At 53.4% G+C, this 18778-nt stretch overlaps 8 protein-coding genes across 8 annotated transcripts; 5 read left to right on the top strand and 3 right to left on the bottom strand.

Moving 5' to 3' along the window:
• Positions 1–129: 129 nt before the first annotated feature.
• On the top strand, positions 130–1984 carry hxnZ-1 (Major facilitator-type transporter hxnZ; the record flags this gene model as incomplete). The annotated part of the gene is made up of 4 exons (XM_036637418.1): positions 130–335; positions 435–944; positions 1004–1695; positions 1752–1984. The coding sequence occupies 4 exons, from the start codon at positions 130–132 to the stop codon at positions 1982–1984; spliced, it is 1641 nt and encodes a 546-aa protein (XP_036497158.1).
• Positions 1985–3132: 1148 nt separating this feature from the next.
• On the top strand, positions 3133–4508 carry hxnT (Flavin oxidoreductase hxnT; the record flags this gene model as incomplete). The annotated part of the gene is made up of 4 exons (XM_036637419.1): positions 3133–3240; positions 3295–3766; positions 3819–4092; positions 4148–4508. The coding sequence occupies 4 exons, from the start codon at positions 3133–3135 to the stop codon at positions 4506–4508; spliced, it is 1215 nt and encodes a 404-aa protein (XP_036497666.1).
• Positions 4509–4667: 159 nt separating this feature from the next.
• OpS4-7 (FAD-dependent monooxygenase OpS4) lies at positions 4668–6501 on the bottom strand (the record flags this gene model as incomplete). Its single annotated transcript, XM_036637420.1, has 3 exons — positions 4668–4812; positions 4993–6350; positions 6436–6501. 3 exons carry the CDS (start codon positions 6499–6501, stop codon positions 4668–4670), a joined length of 1569 nt encoding a protein of 522 aa, XP_036497665.1.
• A 931-nt stretch (positions 6502–7432) lies between these two features.
• Positions 7433–10601, top strand: hxnR-1 (Nicotinate catabolism cluster-specific transcription factor; the record flags this gene model as incomplete). The annotated part of the gene is made up of 3 exons (XM_036637421.1): positions 7433–7658; positions 7743–9336; positions 9389–10601. 3 exons carry the CDS (start codon positions 7433–7435, stop codon positions 10599–10601), a joined length of 3033 nt encoding a protein of 1010 aa, XP_036498935.1.
• A 260-nt stretch (positions 10602–10861) lies between these two features.
• Positions 10862–12604, bottom strand: qutD-13 (putative quinate permease; the record flags this gene model as incomplete). Its single annotated transcript, XM_036637422.1, has 3 exons — positions 10862–11542; positions 11610–12430; positions 12499–12604. The coding sequence occupies 3 exons, from the start codon at positions 12602–12604 to the stop codon at positions 10862–10864; spliced, it is 1608 nt and encodes a 535-aa protein (XP_036498934.1).
• A 1137-nt stretch (positions 12605–13741) lies between these two features.
• On the bottom strand, positions 13742–14641 carry het-s (Heterokaryon incompatibility protein s; the record flags this gene model as incomplete). The annotated part of the gene is made up of 1 exon (XM_036637423.1): positions 13742–14641. One exon carries the CDS (start codon positions 14639–14641, stop codon positions 13742–13744), a length of 900 nt encoding a protein of 299 aa, XP_036498937.1.
• A 1435-nt stretch (positions 14642–16076) lies between these two features.
• Positions 16077–16733, top strand: CGCS363_v005575 (uncharacterized protein; the record flags this gene model as incomplete). Its single annotated transcript, XM_036637424.1, has 1 exon — positions 16077–16733. The coding sequence occupies one exon, from the start codon at positions 16077–16079 to the stop codon at positions 16731–16733; it is 657 nt and encodes a 218-aa protein (XP_036498936.1).
• Positions 16734–17181: 448 nt separating this feature from the next.
• Positions 17182–18228, top strand: CGCS363_v005576 (uncharacterized protein; the record flags this gene model as incomplete). Its single annotated transcript, XM_036637425.1, has 1 exon — positions 17182–18228. One exon carries the CDS (start codon positions 17182–17184, stop codon positions 18226–18228), a length of 1047 nt encoding a protein of 348 aa, XP_036498939.1.
• Between the last annotated feature and the right edge of the window lie 550 nt (positions 18229–18778).

An 18778-nucleotide genomic window follows, 5' to 3' on the forward strand; every position in this document is an offset into this window, starting at 1 on the left:
CCTAGCTTGTGTCACCAACTCCCAGATTGCAAGTTTCCCGTCTTTGTTTGAGAGAGCAGAGTCGGATCCTTCAGTCTTTCCCTCCCCCCTCTTTCACATCTCATCAACCTCTTCCCCTCCTGTCCCAAGATGGCTTCGGTCAGCGAGAAGAGCACCGGCAAGGGAGCCGCGGAGCAGGGCTTGACGCAGTCCCGCTCCAACTCCCTCCAGCACGGCGACGCAGAGTCGCTCGAGGACGCCGCCGTCGCCGACTTCTACAATGGCGCCGTCAACGAGCAGTTCCGCTTGAAGTCCGAGCTCGTCGCGAAACATCTCGGAGAGATCGGCATGGGAAAGTGAGTTTCTAGCGTCTGAGCGAGCGGATCGCCGTGCTCAATTGAGACTGGCAGTAGTCCCGTTGGCTAACCACAGCGGCTCCGGTCGCATTCCTGCAGATTCCAATGGATCCTCTTCGTCGTCAATGGCTTTGGCTGGATTGTCGACAACTTTTGGTCGCAGGGCATCACCGCCATTCGACCCCCGATCGGCAATGAGTTCACCGACATTGCCCGCCTCAGCTTCAGCTCGGTCGCATACTATGTCGGCCTCATTGTTGGCGCCTCGTTCTGGGGTACGACGGCTGATTTGATCGGTCGCAAGCCCGCCTTCAATGCTACCATTCTGTACGGTGGTATCTTTGGCTGTGCCGTTGCGGGAACCACGAACTTCACGGCCTTCTGCGCTCTCTGGGCCATCATTGGTACCGCGGCCGGCGGCAATGTGCCCGTCGACAGTGTCGTTTTCCTAGAGTTTGTCCCCCAGAGCCACCAGTGGATGCTTGTCACTCTGTCGGCGTGGTGGAACTTGGGCCAGGTCATTGTCTCACTTCTGGCTTGGGTCTTCTTGGCCAACTTTGCCTGCCCTGCGAGCGATGCTCCCTGCAGGATGCAGGACAACATGGGCTGGTGAGTGGAAATTGCCAAGTTTTCAAAGGGATAGCTTTTCTGACTGTGTGATGTTCCAGGCGCTATCTCATGATTACACTCGGCGGTATTGCGATTGCTTTCGCCTTGATCCGCATCTTGGTCTTCAAGATCCCCGAGTCGCCCCGATTCCTCATCTCCAAGGGCCGCGATGCCGAGGCGGTGGAAGCCGTCAACTACATTGCGCGCTACAACGGTCGCCCTGAGCCAATGACCCTCGACATGCTGCAGGCGATTGACAGACGTTTCGCCGAAGTCAGCCAAACAGCCGACGCGCCGGTCGATCCTGATGCCGTCCCCGTCACGTCGAAGCTGTCTTACATGGAGATTCTGAAGGAGAGCTTCCAGGACTACAATGGGGCAAACTACAAGAAGCTGTTTGCCGGTCGCAAGATGGCGCAGCACACCTCTGTCACCTTCCTGATTTGGCTGACCGTCGGTATCGCGTACCCGCTTTATTTCGCCTTCATCCCGTCGTATCTGGCGACCAAGGACACCTACTCCGCCAACTCGTCGCTCGATCACACGTACATGGTGTACTGCATTGTCTCGTCAGCCGGAGTCCTCGGCCCCCTTGCTGCTGGGTTCCTCGTGGAAACGAGGTTCGGCCGCCGATGGATGATGGCTGCGTCTGCTGTGCTGACTGGCGTCTTCCTCTTTGCGTACACTTCTGTCGGCACTGAGGCTGCGGATATCGGCTTCCAATGTGCAACTGCTATTCTTGGAAACTTTGGTAAGTCAAGTTCCTGTCATTGTGATTGAGATATTTGCTAATTGTCGGCCACATAGAATACGCAGTGATGTACGCGTTCACGCCCGAGTCATTCCCCAGTCCCGTCCGTGGAACAGGAACGGGCATCGCCTCGACGCTACTTCGTCTTGGTGGTCTGGTGGCTTCGTTCATTTCAACCTACGCCGGATACACCACTGTACCGATATACGCCAGTGCCGCGTTGTGGATTGTGGTTGGCGTATTCTGCTTCGGCTTACCCTATGAGACTCACGGGCATGCTTCGATTTGATGAATGTATCTTTAGACTTGTTTTCAGCCACATGTCACTTGGCTACTTTGTTGATACTCTCCGCGCGATTCCCGCGCCTGGATGAATATACTGGACCAGATATGAAGATGGCACAGTCAAATTTGCCAATGATTACTCATTTTTACGTGTGTGAAAGCGAAAATGACAGTCCCATGCAGCTAGCTGCATGACCCAGGCATACCTGCCCCTTCAATGTCGAATCTTTCAATGTCTTGTTATTGGGAATATAGTCTGCACAAGACACATTCGAGCATGAACGTTGAATTGGAGGAGCTCCAAACCATGAATAGTGTCCTCAGTCTCTAGCGTTGGCATCATCAGATTTTGCCAGAAGTTGGCTATTTGACACTATCGTGGCGGCACTAATGTCATAAGGTAGGCAAGAATTGAATTCAAGCGAACTGCTAAAGCAATGTCCTACTGGCATAGAAACGGCATCAACCTTGCGGTAGGAAAGGGGAAACAGCGTTTGGTGGGCTCTTCCCGCGTACTCGGTACCCAGCCGGCGGACACTAGTCATTCAGATCAGGTAGTTGACTAACCGAAATTCCTATCTCGTCCCGTTGAAGAGTCCAGAACATGACCTAGCTTAAGCTGCGTCACATCCGTGCCAGCCGCGCCAGAAACGCGGGGTCGGAGAATATCCTGCATATTCCACCTCCTGACAAGCCCCTGGCCAAGCTTATCAAGCGTGGGTTTACTGCTTTCGTCCCATTCCCATTCGTCAATGGCGCGGGAGTGGACTGGCAGTCTGGGGTAGTCGAGATAGGGGTATCGCCCGGTCAAGGTCAAGGGCTGTTGTCCCCCACTCTCGAGATAGATCCACCAGCTACCCCAACGTCGGGTGCTCCCAGCCTCCACTTCCACTCCCGGGGGATGGGGAATCGTGAGCTAGCACGCAATGGATCTACGGAATGATCTCTGGAAGTTGAACAGATTCAATCTTTTGTGGAGTGGTTGTGGCTTTACAGCTTGGATTCAAGCCTCAGCTCAACTGCTCAAAACCCGGCTTCTCCAACGGTCTTGACTGGCTTGATACGGCACAACCATTTCAGGACATCTAACTGAGATTGGTAGAGATAACCATCGTTCGATCTTTCACTCATACCTAGTCATCAACTACCAATATGCCTAAAGCCACCACCCCTCCCCCGGTCTACGCCGCACTCAAGGACACGGCCCTCTTCACCCCCTTGAAGCTTGGAGGCCTGAGCCTCCAGCACCGTATTGTTCAGGTACGTTGACCATCATCATCCTCAATCCTTGGCCATCTGACTGACGTCTTCAAGGCACCATGCACCCGTATGCGCAGCGAGTTTGAGTCTCGCGGAGTTCATGTCCCGGGTTCCCGCGTGGTCCAGTACTACGGTGCGCGCGCCAGTGCCGGCGGTCTCCAGATCACAGAGGCCACCGACATCTGCCTCAATGCCAGTGCCTACCCCGGCGTGGCGGGTGTCTTCACAGACTCTCAGCTGCAAGGATGGAAGAAGGTGACAGACGCCGTCCACGCTAAGGGTGGCTTCATCTATGTTCAGCTGTGGCACACTGGCAGAGCCTCATCCGCTGGCATGCGCGGCGGCGAGACTCCCATCTCATCAGGAACCCAGCCCATGGACGGAAAGTACCTCGACGGCACTGAGTGCAAGGATGGACCTCCCAGGGCAATGACCGTGGAGGAGATCAAGGCTCTCACTGCTGAGTGGGCGGCTGCTTCCAAGCGTGCCGTTGAGGTGGCTGGTTTCGACGGTGTTGAAATTCACGGTATGATACACCGTCTGGTATGAAGTTGAAGATGTACTCATGAGGGCAATAGGTGCGAACGGTTACCTCCTTGAGCAGTTCCTCCACGACAACATCAACACCCGCACGGATGCCTACGGCGGCTCCATCGAGAACCGCTCAAGATTCCTGCTCGAGGTTGTCGAGGCGGTCGCCGCCGCTATCGGCCCTGAGAAGGTCGGCATTCGCCTCTCACCTTACAACTACTTCCAAGGCACCAAGGACAGTGACCCCAACAAGCACTGGACCTACATCTCAGAGCGCCTGGCCGGGCTTCCTGAGAGCCAAAGACCTGCCTACGTCCACATGTGAGCTTCTCGATTGTCACTCATATAAAGCAATCGATGCTGACACCATGCCCAGGATTGAGCCCCGCTTCGATGAGGTTCTCGACGAGGAGCAGAAGCTGGCTTCTCTCGGCAAGCAGAGCAATAACTTGACCCAGTTCAGGGACATCCTCAAGCCTGCCGGTATCCACTTCCTCACTGCGGGCAACTTCAACAGAGACAACGCGCCGACGAAGGTGAAGAGCGGCGAGGCCGACGCGATTGTCTTTGGCAGGCACTTCATCGCCAACCCCGATCTTGTGGAGCGCTTGAAGAGCGGTTACGCCCTCAACCCTTATGACCGGACCACATTCTACGGCGCGGAGCCCCCTGAGAAGGGTTACAATGATTATGAGTTCTACAAGGTCGATAATGCGGAGGTCACGGCGCAGGTATAAAGGGTTTGAAAGTTTACGGGGGGTCAAAAAGACCACACCATTAGTCGTAAAGCGACGCATCATGATGATAGAATATGCATTGAGAAAATACAGAAAAGTTTAAGTTACTTTTAACCACACCGCGGTGTCAATACCACATGCATGTCTTTCTCAAAGGTCTTAGTAGTTGGCCTCAATTTTATCGAGCCAAAACGAGTTGAGGTAGTCAAGAAGGTTGAAGAGCACCCACACGAAGGGAAGAATGTCATCGCCGGCGTATCCCTTGGGTGGTCTTCCACATCTATAAGGCGCGATGAAGATGAAGCTGAAAGGCCATTAGGATATCGTCTGTGAATCATCAGTTCGCTACTTATTTATCAGTGTGATGGAGCACGGTGACGACTCTTAGAGGCAGCTCCACCACCAACAAATAGACGATACATGCATGAGGTGGGAATCAATGTTCGATGAAATTACGTTGTATTCTACAAGTGCAAGACCTTACAGACTCGCTCTAGGTGTATGCTCGCTCTGTGATGCAGCTTCAACTGGAGCGGACGGCCACTTTGACTCAATGTCCTTCCACATGTCATAGGTCAGCAGCCACCTGCCGACACCGTGGTACCTCCAGGGGAACGGGTCCTCCCCTGTCTCCTGAGATTCAGGCAGAACAGGCGACTCTCCGCTCAACCACTCATCATCCATCTCACCAAATTGCGTAAACTTCTCGTCGCGGTCAACCTGTTCCTCTCCGTCATGCAGGTGATACATCCACTGGTTGTATGTGCCGCGGCGCACAACCTTCTCCGTCCTTTCCCGACGGCAATCCTCATAGATCTTCAAAGCTTGCTTCTTTCCCGCGGCTGACTTGTCGGTCAAGCGAGCAAGGCACAGGCCGAGAACACCACCGTCCTCAAGTGCCATACCAGCACCACTGGCAAGGTAGGGGAGGGTAGCGTGGACGGCGTCGCCGAGCATGGTGAATGCGCCAGACGGGTGAGACCACGTTGGGTCGAGACCGGGCCTGATGCAAAGCCTCCACTTGAGAACCTCGTCGCACATCAGCAGCATCTTGCTGATACGGGGGTCCCACCCGTCATAGTGCGCTCGCATCTCCTCGATGTTGCCTTTGAGGGTGTTTCCTCCATCGACGGGCATGTCGTCAGGGACCAGAAGAACCATGTTGAACAGCTTGCCGCCCTTAAGAACGTAGTTGACGGCGTGCTTGTCGGGCCCGACCCAGTAGTTGACTTGAGGGTTCTCGACGAAGTGGCGCAGGTCGGGATCTTTGAGCATGTCGGCGGTGTTCAGAAGAAGCCGATATGCCAAGTCGCCGGTAAGCTGGGGCGGGTCGGACTTGCCGAGGAACTGCTCTCTAAGGTTGGAAGCGATGCCGTCTGCGCCAACAATGAGATCGGCAGTCATGGTCCTTCCGTCCGCCAAGAACACGGTCGGTGACATCTGGTCTTCAGACACAATGAATGTCTCAACCTTGGCGTTTGTGACCAGCTCGGCTCCCAGCTCGACGGCGCGCTCAAGGAGGCATCGGTGGAGATCGGATCGATGAAAGTCCCAAAAAGGGAAGCCACCTGCTGCGGCGGCGTACTTGTGGTAGTCCATGTCACCCAAGAAGTTGCCCTTCCAGCCGATGAAGTTGCACTTCTGGGGCTTGGTCGCATACTTCTCCAGCTTCTCCTCCAAGCCCCAGGAGAAGAGCACACGGGCTGCATTGGGCAGGACTTGGATACCAGCGCCGACCTCGCCGATGGCTGGCGCAGATTCGAGGACAGTCACTTCATGTCCGGCCAGCAATGTTGCGATGGCCGCTCCTAGGCCGCCAAGACCAGCGCCGACGATGACGACCTATTCGCATGGTTAACTATTGTCTACACTCCTAGGATTTCATCAAGCTTGTGCAAAGAAGAGAACAAGGGCATTCTTGACTTACATGTAGCCTGCTACTGACATCTCGCTGGATCTTTTCTTGAATGATGTAACTCCTTGCTGATGCCATGATGTTGACTAGTCTTGAATACAACACCAAACAATTTCAGGCGCAATTCAAAAGATGAGCCCTTGTTTACTCAGCAGATGAACATATGAGAAGATGCGGCTGGTATGGGGGCCCGAGAACTGACCCAATGATTGTTCGCGTGCATAAATATGATCAAGGCCCGGGAGGACCGCTTCCGCAAAGACGCAGAGCGGCGAACATATGGACACTCATGCGCCTCATTCCCTCACACATCAATATCCTAAGAGTGGAATTGATCGCATCATGGACACCACTTCGACTCAATCCGATGGTCGCACATAGCGTTGTCACGAATGCCGAGTCTGCGCCGTGCACAACGTGACCCCTCCTCCGGCTACCCATCTCCGAGTTCTCCTTGGTCTTTCGTAAACTCAACTGGTATCTCCAAACTATCAGACGTCCGCTCCAATAAGATAAGACACGCCCGCATTTGGAGTCTATCATACAAGCGTAGCCCCCGAAGTCGCCTTACCCCACTCTTATCTCTCGGGCGAGCTGTCCTGGGGTGGGATCGCGGAGAACCAATGTCTTATCAGGAGTGGCGTAAGTGGGGGAGGGGCATGCCGGCCATCGCCCTCCGTCAACCTGCGAATATCTCGCACTCCTATCAATACCCTCGTAGCAGATACGGGTTGCAACGCTACACAACATGCAAGATACCGCAACCGCGCAGCGCCGAGAGAGCCAGAATGCGGAGAAGTGGAACCGATCCTACGGCGTCGCACGGCCTATGACCCTCCCCATTCCCCCATCTCCGGCGATATGATCCAATTCACAACCCAGATCGTCCTATGCGCACATCCAGCTTTCTTTCCCAGCCTTCAGCAACCTGGCTGAGACCTCTCTACATCCTGTCAGGGGTGAAGAAATTGCACTGTACTCGGAAGTGGATGACCCCCATTGGACAACCATGAGCGACTCCCAGACCGCTATGGCGGGCAGCGCCAGCTATCGTCACAACAGCGAGAGCTCGGACGGTTACCTAGGTGAAGAGAAGACGTTCACCTGCTCTCACCCGGGCTGTAGCAAACGGTTCACTCGGGCTGAGCATATGCAACGCCATGCTCTCAATCATCAGCCTGGTGGTTTGAGTTGCGACATTTGCAGCGCTCACTTTAAGCGCCCTGACCTGTTGAGTAAGTTGTAGTAAACCCCTGAATCACGCAATAGGCAGCCTGGTTCAGTGAGTCTTATGGCACCATCATAACTAACACGACTAGAACGGCATATGGACCGTCACCGCCAAAAGGATCTCGAAGCAGGTGGACCAGGTTTTGGTGTTTTGGACACTAGGAAAAGATCTTGGAAAGCACCAGACGGCTCTGTTGTTGAAAAGAGACCCTGTCCGTACCCTCCAGGCCGGGGTAGAACCTCAGGACGCGCCCGCCCGCAAACCACTCAAGTACCTTCACCGGAACCGGAGCCTACCGACGGAGACCAAAGTGTTTCTTCTTTTGACGCAACTGGAGAACAAGACTTCTCAGTCGGAAGTATTTCACCGGACATTCACAGGCGTCACACGGTTGATCTACGACCTGCGAGCTTTGACTCAAACCATTCTTACCCCTTTGATCGTGGCAACCTATTCGCCACGTCAGAGACCGTCAACGACTTTGCTGGCTTCCCTCCAGCGCTACAATTTCATAATTTTGGAGCACCCGACAACCAATTCGACCTGGATGCCAATCAGCCCATTAACTGGGGCGACCCGTTCTCCAGCGAGCATCTGGACTATGACCAGATCTTCCAGCCGGATACTGCCAGTTCGTTTAATATGCCTTATACCACCGCCTTAGACTACAACTGGCTTTTTAACATGCAAGAGGCTGCTGGTCCCATGATTACATCCAAAACATCAACTCAAGAGTACAACACTCAACTACCGGAGAACCCGTCAATTGCACGGACACAGACCAACATTGCAATTACGCCTGAGTCTATGAAGAGTGCTCAACTTTGGATCGACCCCATGGACGTTGCACCAACCGACAACAGTGGCCAAGATAAGCCGCCAAGTTATAACACCGTTATACAATCTGCTCCACAAGAGCTACCGCCGAGGGAGCCTCCAAAGAGACCTGCGCCACGCAGCTCTGCGGAGAGAAACTCGGATATGAATTCCGCACGGCGCGCCGCCGAAGCGTCGGGACCGACCCGAAAGCGCTATACAGCAGTCAGTCGACCTGCTCCAATTTTGGAGCCAGAGCGACCTCTGTCATCCCTTAGGAAGCCTCTCAATACTCCAACTATTGATGAGAAGATTCGAGAGAGACTTCTTAATACCGCCGATGCAGCCAAGCCCTGTCTCCCCGATCAGCGTTATACCATCTGGGAGCACCCCCTGTTATCCGTTGACTCTCTCAACTCCTATCTTCACCTGTTCTTTACTCGCTTCAACACGGCTTATCCCCTGATGCACCTCGAAACATTCAACTGTGCAGACACCGAGCCACTTCTACTCCTCTCCATTCTTCTGCTAGGAGCGACTTACTCAAGCAAGGATTGCCACCAGCTAGCCGTCTGCATACATGATGTAATCAGGCCAAGCATATTCGCGCATGCTGGGTTCTCTCCAAGGCCAGAGTTATGGACGTTGCAGACGATCCTGTTGGTGGAGTGCTTCGGAAAGTCTCGTGCAGGTCAGAAGCAGCATGACATGAGCCACCTGTTCCACGGCCTCTTGATCAACCTCATTAGACGTTCTGACTGCCAATCTGTAAGACCGCCGGGGCCGCCACCGGTCGGTGGAGATGAGAGCGCCGGTTCTTTAGATAAGCTGTGGAAGAAGTGGGCCGAGGCCGAACAGAAGAAGAGGTAAGTTCTGCTCAAAGACTGTGTCTAGCGAAGACCACTAACTCAGTAGTAGGCTTGCTCTACTTTGCTTCATGTGGGATACGCAACACGCAGTGCTCTTCTGCCAGAGCCTCTGCATGTCCGCCTTCGAGCTTCGCCTCGAGCTCCCCTGCAACCAGAGCATCTGGGAGGCGAGAGACGCGACAGAGTGGGTATCTGCGTGGCGATCCAGCATTAGCGACCAGAGAACGTTCTACCTACCTGTCCTGAAGGCGTATCTCATGCCATCCGGTCCGAGAACCCATGGTCTCAGTGGCTTCTCTCGCATTCTTGTGCTCCACGGTCTGATGTCCGTTGCCTGGGACATGGGCCGTCGAGATCAGACTGCCCTTGGAGTAATTTCCGGAGAGAGTCCAGGTCCAGGCTCCGGATGGCGCAAGACACTGAGCTCAGGCTATGATGCTTGGAGGAGCGACTTCGATTGGTACTGCAACAACTTCTTTGCCCAAATGCCGCGAGGACCGCCATCGCCAGATGACGATGTTCGGAAGATGGAGTTCGAATCCTTTACGGCGGCATACAAGGCTCTGTATCACTCCGCCCAGGCGCTGTTGAACATGGACTTCTTGGATGTGCAGATTTATGCTGGCGCAAGACATATACTCGGCAGACCAGTCCAGCAGAAGGACTATATGCGGTCCGCGCAGGTCGTTAAGAGATGGGCTTCCGCAACGAATAATGGCCCAAGTGAGGCGCAGGGCTCAAGACCAGTGGAATCCTCTGCAGCAACCCCGTCAGACCAGAGCGTAGGACAAAAGCAGTCTGCCACAGCGGCCGCGTGGCATGCAGCGCAAATGTTGCGAGAGACCAAGAAGACTCTGAGTGGCACGGAGGCGATGAACCTCTTCCACGTTCCATGGTGTCTTTATCTGGCGACGTTGACGTGTTGGGCGTTCCATCATGCGCGGCCGAACAGGAACTACGGCGTGCCTTCGCGCAGAAACTTTGACGCGATGGGGGAGTTTGACGAAGATGAGGACTGCGAGGAAGACGAGATGATTTGGGACCCGCAGGGCGAGATGGATGCGTTGATCTCGAGTATGTCGGAACGGGTGGAGCGTAATGATGCGACGCTGAGAAGGGAGAAGAGACGGACAAATGGCTTGGTGTGGATTATGGCGGATATCCTGACGACTGTTAGATGGGGTATTGTGCATGCGGGCGTTGTTGTATTGCGGGGGCTTGTGCCTCAGCGGTTGATTAACCAGTACGAGGAGGCTATTTAACGATATCAAAATGATGAAATGATCAAATTAGACCTCGTTGAGGGCTTTCATGAAGCAGGCGCCTTTTCATTTCCATGAAGCAATGCATGACAATGATCGCAGATTCGTGATTTGAACCTGATCCCATTCTATATCATTCAGATTGAACTCCTCCCTATATTCTTTGATCTTGTCCTCTATCGACATCTTGTATAAATCCATGCTTTTGAGACTTGTCTCGCCCGGCGTCTCCGAAGATAATGCCGAGAGAAACCTATTAATCAAGCAGTACGCGGTTTTCCAGCATCCTCCGTCTGCTCGACATTGATACCCCTCTCCTTCTTCTCATCCAAGGTAGGTTCCGCACCCACCGCAATGATAACCTTGGTGCTGGCCCTACCGACACGGTACCAAGGCATGTTGAACAACTCCTCCATATGCTCCATCGACAAGCCCTTCGTCTCAGGGTACGCGAAGTACGCATAGACCGTCATACACAGCGTAACGCACGTGAAGAGGCAAAAGGGGCCCCACGAGTGCATCGCGAGGACCATGTTCGGCTGTGCTCGTGACAAGGCAAAGTTGACTAGGTACTGCCAGGCAATACAAATAGCCATACAAGTGGAGCGGATCTTGGTTGGAAAGGCTTCCGCGTTGATCATGTACGGCGCAACGGCCCATGAGAAACTGTAGCCGACGGCGAAAATGTAGATGAAAACCACGGCTACCAAGCCGCCGGCCTTGGATATCTCTCCGGACTTGTCGGACACTGCAAGGAAGACGGTGATGTAGGTGAGGGACACTAGAATGAGACCTGAGCCGACGAAGAGTCCGGTTCGGCGACCGAGTCTGTCGATGATAAAGAGGCAGTATAGAAGAACCGAGAAGAATTTGACCATGCCGTAAATGCCAGCAAAGAGGTAGTTGAAGGAGTTCGAGGTGATGCCGATAGACTCTAAGATCTAGATACGGCTGTCAGAAAAGCTATATAGAACAGTATTCATGTTTTGGGATAGGACATGAACTTACGGATGTCATGTAGTATGTCAAGGTATTGCCGCCAGAAAATTGAAACCCGATCTGCATCATCATGACCAGAGCAAGACGCTTTCGAACATTCGAAGACGCCATTTCCTTGAGGAAGCCCTTGAAGCCAGGAGCAAGAGCAAGTTCGTGTTCGAGTCCAGCACGGATGTCGTACAACTCCTGACGAAGGTACGCGTGATCTCTAGGAAGAGATCTCAAGTTCTCGAGTGCTGCCTCAGCGGCCTCCGACTTACCCTTGCTCAACAGCCATCTCGGCGACTCAGGCACGAAGAAAAGCCCGACGATGAGAATGATGCCGGGCAAGGCCTGAACACCCATGGGAACTTGCCATTGTGCATTGGAGCCGCCGAGGTTAAGCAGCGCGCCGTAGTTGATCCAGTACGCGAGGCCGACAGAGAGCATCGTGTTGGCGTTGTATGATGCGGTCAACCCGCCCCGAATAGCGCTAGGTGCGATCTCGGCCATGTAGTTCGTGCCGACGACGCTTGCTGCTCCGGATCCTGCCCCTGACAGGAACCGGCCGACGAGAAGCTCAGCTCTGCCTCCGGCAACCCCCGGGTTGGCGCTCATCAGTATGGCCGACACGGAGTAGACGAAGGCAGACAGGCCAAGAGACCATTTCCTCCCCAGCTTGTCGTTGATGGGGGCGATGATGAGAGATCCGACGCAGGAGCCGAGGATCAGCATGGAGGTGATCCAAGCCTTCCAATCAGCGAGGGACTCTTCCGACATGCCGCTCAGCTCGAAGTGCTTCTTGAAGGGGGAGAAGGCGAGGACGCCCGATATGTTGGCCGTGTTGAAGCCTGTTGGTGACAGCAACGGTTAGTACGCCAATGCTTGGCATGCGGCTGGTTAAAGCTTGTCTACGCACCATGGGCTGAGCCGGAGAAGGACAGGATGATTGCATAGCAGAGTATCTTCCACGAAATCGCCTCTTTGGGGGTTTGCTCGTAAATCTTCTTGTCGATGATGGCCATTGCAAAGGTTTAGCGAGAGTCCTCTGAAGAGTTGAAACTTCTCCAGACCTCAGAGAAAGATGGAAAGGGTTGGGCTCGGATTTGAACCATGGCATGGGAGGCGGGAAGACTGGGTTCCCCCTCTAGGTCGTGCCATGGGGACTCCGCAAATTCCTAAGTGGAGATCGAGCCACTTGAACCTCTGAGGCATCCCAAAACTGGATCTAGAGCCGTCTGACCCGAGTTCAAGATGGCGTTGCTCGTGGTGGCGTGGACTTACACATGCATGGCCTGTTGAAAGAGCACCAAGCAAGATAGTTTGTCCCCCATTTTCCATCCTACAAAAATGCCGCTGAAACTCGAGAATCATGAAAAGAACCTCTCAGTCAGGGTTCATGTTGGCAACAGGTTGTGTAAGTTGAGACTGGCTGGAGAAGTATTGCGGGAATGATCCGTCGCTGGCGGTGACCGTGCTTACACCCCATGGGCAACGCGTTCCTAGTACGGGGTAGACCCGCAGTCGTTCATTGTTCAAACAATAAGCTTAGCGGGATTGGATGGACTTCTCCGGGTCTCCTTCTGTATTCGGATCATTCCAGGTGCTGGCGTTGGTTCCGGTCGCCGGAGTAGTCCGTTGGGCCGGATGGCTCCGTCTAAACATCCCGGATTTTGGACGTCGACTGAGGCTCAACGCTCACGGACCGATTAGGATCTGACGATTAAAACTGCAATGCCATAAAGTCTAGGAATCATGAAAACAACAAGCTCTGGGGATATGACGGGCACAAGCATCGGTCCGTTGTCCGTCTTGCATTCCACCTATCTCAATGATTGTGGGGCCACCCCGGCTTGAATGCCGTAGCAGATGTCGTATAAAACATTCGATGCCCTGCATCTATAACGACTTTTTCCCTCTATTGATTTATTTCCAATCAATCACTCTGTTGGAGGTCGAGAGTAGGTAGGGTTGATGTGGGTCACGATGCTCCCCGTGGCATGGGGCTTTGACATTTAGCAAGACAAGCACCAGCATAGCGACGCTTTCTCTTCGAGTACCTACTTTCTCATAAATCTGCAAAAATGATTCAATGATACATCTTTGAGATGGCAGGGCTCTCTTATTATTGACCCTCACAACAACAAACCGACCTGGTCATTCTAGCCACGATTCTTCAGCATTGCTAATGTAACATCCTTGTCGAAGGCGTATTTATGGTCTGCACTTGTGTTCTCCGAATTCTCGATGCGAAGGCCATTGAACGTCATTGATGCCGACTTGGCGTCAAGGTTGTTCGTGTGCTCGTCCCCAAGCCTAGTACCCATTCCACCGCTCACTGACACATCGGTGAAGGTATGGCCTTCTGCCCTTGCCCTGTTCAGCAAGGCATCGCGTAGAAGCTGATCATGGTTTCCGAGAACTTCCAAAAGCTGTTGCATCGCCTGTGACTTGAAATGGCCCGCCTCCTCTGCACACAAGGAATTGTGTTGAGGCTGGACCGATGGGAATAGTTTGACAAGGGTATCAACAGCTTCGCAGATTGAGTCGATGAGGCTGTTGAAGTCGGTCTTGCGGTATAGCGCCCATCGCGTTTGACGGCCCGTCTCCTGAACCTTTCTGCGTCTCTTGATGGCAATTGTACGCATGCCATCGATAAGTCCTTTCAAAGGCTTGTCGGATTTCTCAAGTTCCTGAGTTGCATCTAGGACCTCCAAATCCTGTTTCTTGTCCTCGTCATCCAGGTTCAATCCCCTGAACTGCTCGGACTTTCTCCTGGCAGTCTCAAAAGCATCCTGGATTGTCTGGAGCCACATTTTAGCCTTCAAGAGTTCGCTCTCTTTCCAGGAACCCTGTTGAAATCTGGATGATACATCAGCATTCTCGTCCAGAACGCCCATAGCCTCCCCCCATCGCGTGAACTCCATTTTCGCAGCTTGAAGTTTGGCAACGCATAAGGCGAAATCCTGATGGGAGGCTCTTCCAAGCTGGACATACTGAAAACAATCCAGGGATGACTTGAAAAAGCCGGGAATGGCCAGCAGGAAAGCAAGATAAGTCATGGTGAAAACGACAGATTTCGAAGCAATTGCGATCCAATTCAGAAACTAAGTGTGAAGGAGGACCTTTTAATCAATACTGAAGAGGCGAGCTCTGTGTCATTTCAAGACCCAAAGTCTTCTCAAGTTCTGCCGCCGCTCTTGGGTCTGTACACACCCGCAGTTACGCCAAGGCGATCGGCCTCGGGCATCAGTCAATGTGCAGAAAACGCCCCAACAACTGCCTCAACGGAAATGAGATATTCATGCAGACATTGCCTCAAAATCCCGTCAGCTTCAAATTTCTGCTTGCGCTTTGCCGACAGGTACAACCGCTCATGCGCAATTCAAGCAGGCTGGGATGGATGATCTCCAATGAATTGGGTCTTTGCTCTAGCCCTTGGGTTGCGCCCAATGACTAGACCTTGACTCTCAGCCAATAATGCAGCAAATGTTGAAACAATCTTGATAAGCGACACGAGCGCCGACCACGATACGACTTCCGGTAGGAATGGCTGCTCTAGTCATCGCCAAATCTCAACACTGGCTACGTCTGAAACGTATGGCAGAGCAAGATGGCACACCTGCGCCGGCAAACCGTATTTCTTGCCACATGTACGTCCGCAGATTTGGCGAAGATTATTGGATAATGAAAGGTGGCTAGAGAAAGTTTCTCTTGCCAAACGACTGCAAAACTTGCGATCGCGTCGACAATTTGGACAACCTGTCGCGTCGTGTTTTCGGTCAACAGGACCAGAAATAAGTCGTGGTTAATCGAGTTGGACTGCCGTGACTGTATATTTCCGGGCGACGGTCTGGAGATGAAAAGCAATGACCAAGGCTAGACCTGGGCTATGATCTATTTAGTAATTGCGATGGCAACCTTCATCGGTTCGTTGGGCTTCGCCGCCACCCATCAGTAGCATCTGTTCATCAACCCAGAAAGTGGTGGTCAACTGCTTCGTTCGAGCATGTGCCATGAGCGGAGCCACCCCGCTGGCCGAAAGTGCCAAGAAATGGACCCTGATTGTACGCCGGACAATATTTCCGCTGAAGAACTTCTCCTGATTCCTTGGCTGAAGAAATGCCCTGGCTCCGTCAGCTCGGACTGCGCTATGGGACGAAATGGAGCTTGGACTTGCCTAATCAGGCATCTCGGCGCCGTAACCCACAAACTAACTTCAGCATCACCCCACGAAACCTCGGGAAAGGCCATGATGAAAAGGCGAGGTATTGTGTATTTAAGGAATTGAGGTTCATCTGGTCATGTTGCTTCTCCTAATATGTTGTTATCGTCATCGAATTCAGGTATCATCGATTCATCCTCCGTCGGTTCTCAACGCTCAGCACAATGACCGACATCAACTACTATCAGCGCCTCACAGAGGTGTACACCTTAGACAACAAACCATTGCTCATAGCTTCCGCCGTCAGTTATGTCGTCGGCTACCTCCAGTACATGTACGTCATCCGCCTCACTCTTCGTGAAGGCAAGGGTCCAATGCCTTTCTGGATGCACTCTTTCTACCTCGCCCACGACTCCACATGGTCCTACATTCTCGGCAAAGCAGCAATCCAGCACAACGAACATTGGTTTCTCAGAGGAACATCGACGGCACTGTCCGTGTGGACGACGCTGGAGATGTGGACTATCCACAGGGCCGTTACCAAGGAACGCGAAGCCAATTTCGCTTCGGTGCTCGGGAGTAATCCGAGCGTCTTCTCGGCGGTGGTCTACGCGCTGGCACTCCAGCTTGGCATGTACACGGTCGTGCTGCTGGGCATCGCGTTTATGGGCGAGGGCTGCGTGATGCAGTGGTTCTGCTTCACCAATGTTCTCATTGTCTTGGGGCCGACCCACCAGTACCTCAGAAACGGATCGAGGCATGGGCTTTCGCTTGGGTTCTGTTTGGTCAATATTATTGGAACCATTTGGACGTTTGCGCCGTTCAGTTTCTTCGTCTTGACGATTCCAGAGGTATTCGACAACACGCTGTATTATGTTGTGGGATGCATTCTCACGGTCTACTCGATTGGGTGCTATTTCGTGGTTTCGCAGTATCCCGCCAAGACGGCGGACATGAGCAAGCCTGGAAAGGGAGCTCCGATTTGGTAAACACACGGCAGGAGTGTGGTCTTGTTAGAAGAATCAGAAGTTCAGTATCAACTCAGTTTGAATAATTTAAAGTAAATATGACAAAGAGTCTTTGACATCCCGACGTGATGAGGGTGAATGGCTTGGCTTGCTGTGAAAGTGAAAGTGAATTCCAATTGATGATTCAGGGGCTTCGGATAGCTTTAGTGGGGCACATGCCTTATATAAGCCAGCCCGGGCCCATGCATGACGCAGCGCGTCCCGCCGAGGGGTTCAGCTGCTCCGACCGCCTCTCACTGCACCCCGCACTAAGCCCAGCTAAGCTCTCCCACGCGGCGCACAACCACTACTGCAACCACGACCCGACCTCTTTGGACGACCTCGGCCGATCTACTTACGCGACGCATTCCAACCTCGACTCTTCTCCCGCACATCGCGCCTCTCGAGGCCGTCGAGTCCTTCCCTCCCAATGCCGCCCATACCGCGAACCACGCCCCTCCCCCGCGTCATCACCTACTACCAGACACACCACACCCCCGAGGGCAAGCCGATCTCCATCCTCCCTCTCATCACGCAGCCCGACATTAGCGTAACCCACGTGATCCTCGCCGCGATACACATCAACGACGACCCGCAAGCCCTCACCCTCAACGACCACCGACCCGACGACCCGCGCTTCCTGACGCTATGGGCCGAGCTGCGCGTACTGCAGGCGAGCGGGGTGAAGGTGCTGGGCATGCTTGGAGGCGCTGCTCGAGGCTCGTATGAGAGGCTCGACGGCGACGACGAGGCCAAGTTTGAGAAGTACTACATCCCGCTGCGCGACATGGTGCGGAAACACGCTCTCGACGGCATCGATTTGGATGTCGAGGAGGAGATGAGCTTGGGCGGTGTGATTCGCCTGATTGACCGGATACGGCAAGACTTTGGGAAGGACTTCATCATCACGATGGCGCCCGTGGCTATGGCGCTGCTCGACCCGTTCAAGAACCTGAGCGGCTTCGACTACGAGGCACTCGAGGTCATGCGCGGGAAGGAGATCGCGTGGTACAATGCCCAGTTCTACTGCGGCTGGGGCGACTGCAGCAACCCCGTCATGTACGAGATGCTGCTGGCGAAGGGTTGGGCGCCAGAGAAGATCGTCATCGGCCTGGTAACAAATCCGGAGAATGGCGGCGGCTGGGTGCCTTGGGAGATGCTGGGGTCCGTACTCCTTCTGCTCCGAGGCCGTTATGAGCGGTTCGGAGGTGTTATGGGCTGGGAGTACTTCAACAGCTTGCCCGGCGGCAGGGAGAAGCCATGGGAATGGGCACAGTGGATGACAACGATGCTGCGATCAGAAAAGGCTTCATCATGGCCGGCACATGGAGTTTTGCCGGTGGAAACAAGTGAGATTGCCAAGGTGGTCAAGAAGGAGCTCGTCGATGAGGTCGACCCCGATGGACCCAACAGCAAGGATGCGCCGCTGCCAGCGAGCTTTGACTACTATTCAGACACCAACCTCGACGATGATTGAGCGGATCGAAGACAGGCATGGTAAGAAATCAATCTCGGATCCTTGGGCAGGGCGAAAAGTTTGGAGTACAATGCACTCGCAGGGAAAGGCATGACCTATTGACGAATCGAGAATCACGCGAAGACGATTGGGTTTCACGAACTTTTGGGCGTTCAGGTTGTTCCATCCACTTTCAGTTTCAAACTCAATTAGACTTATATAGATGGAAGAAGACGAGCTTGGTCTGTTCAAGCGAACTTTGCTACTCGATTGCCACACAACGAAAACGAACAAACAATTTGTATTCGACTTCGCGACCTTCCCGGAAAAGTTGACTTTAAAAGTGGGGCTTGTACATGTACAAGTCGAAGGTGAGAATATTTTGACCAAACATCGCTGGTCATACTAAAATGGGTGAGCAAAAATGAAAAAAACAATGAGCAGCTTCTGGAGTTATGTAGGGTCACCGAATTTCTCAACTAGCCGAACCCAGGCTTTCACTCAACTCCCACACTAGACCATGTTCACTTGAGCTGCTCCAATTGTTGAGAGGAAGGCAATCTACCTTGCC

The sequence above is a fragment of the Colletotrichum siamense genome (assembly GCF_013390195.1).
Source record: "Colletotrichum siamense strain Cg363 chromosome Unknown KSG_Cg363_contig03, whole genome shotgun sequence".
In the NCBI taxonomy this organism is placed as follows: domain Eukaryota; kingdom Fungi; phylum Ascomycota; class Sordariomycetes; order Glomerellales; family Glomerellaceae; genus Colletotrichum; species Colletotrichum siamense.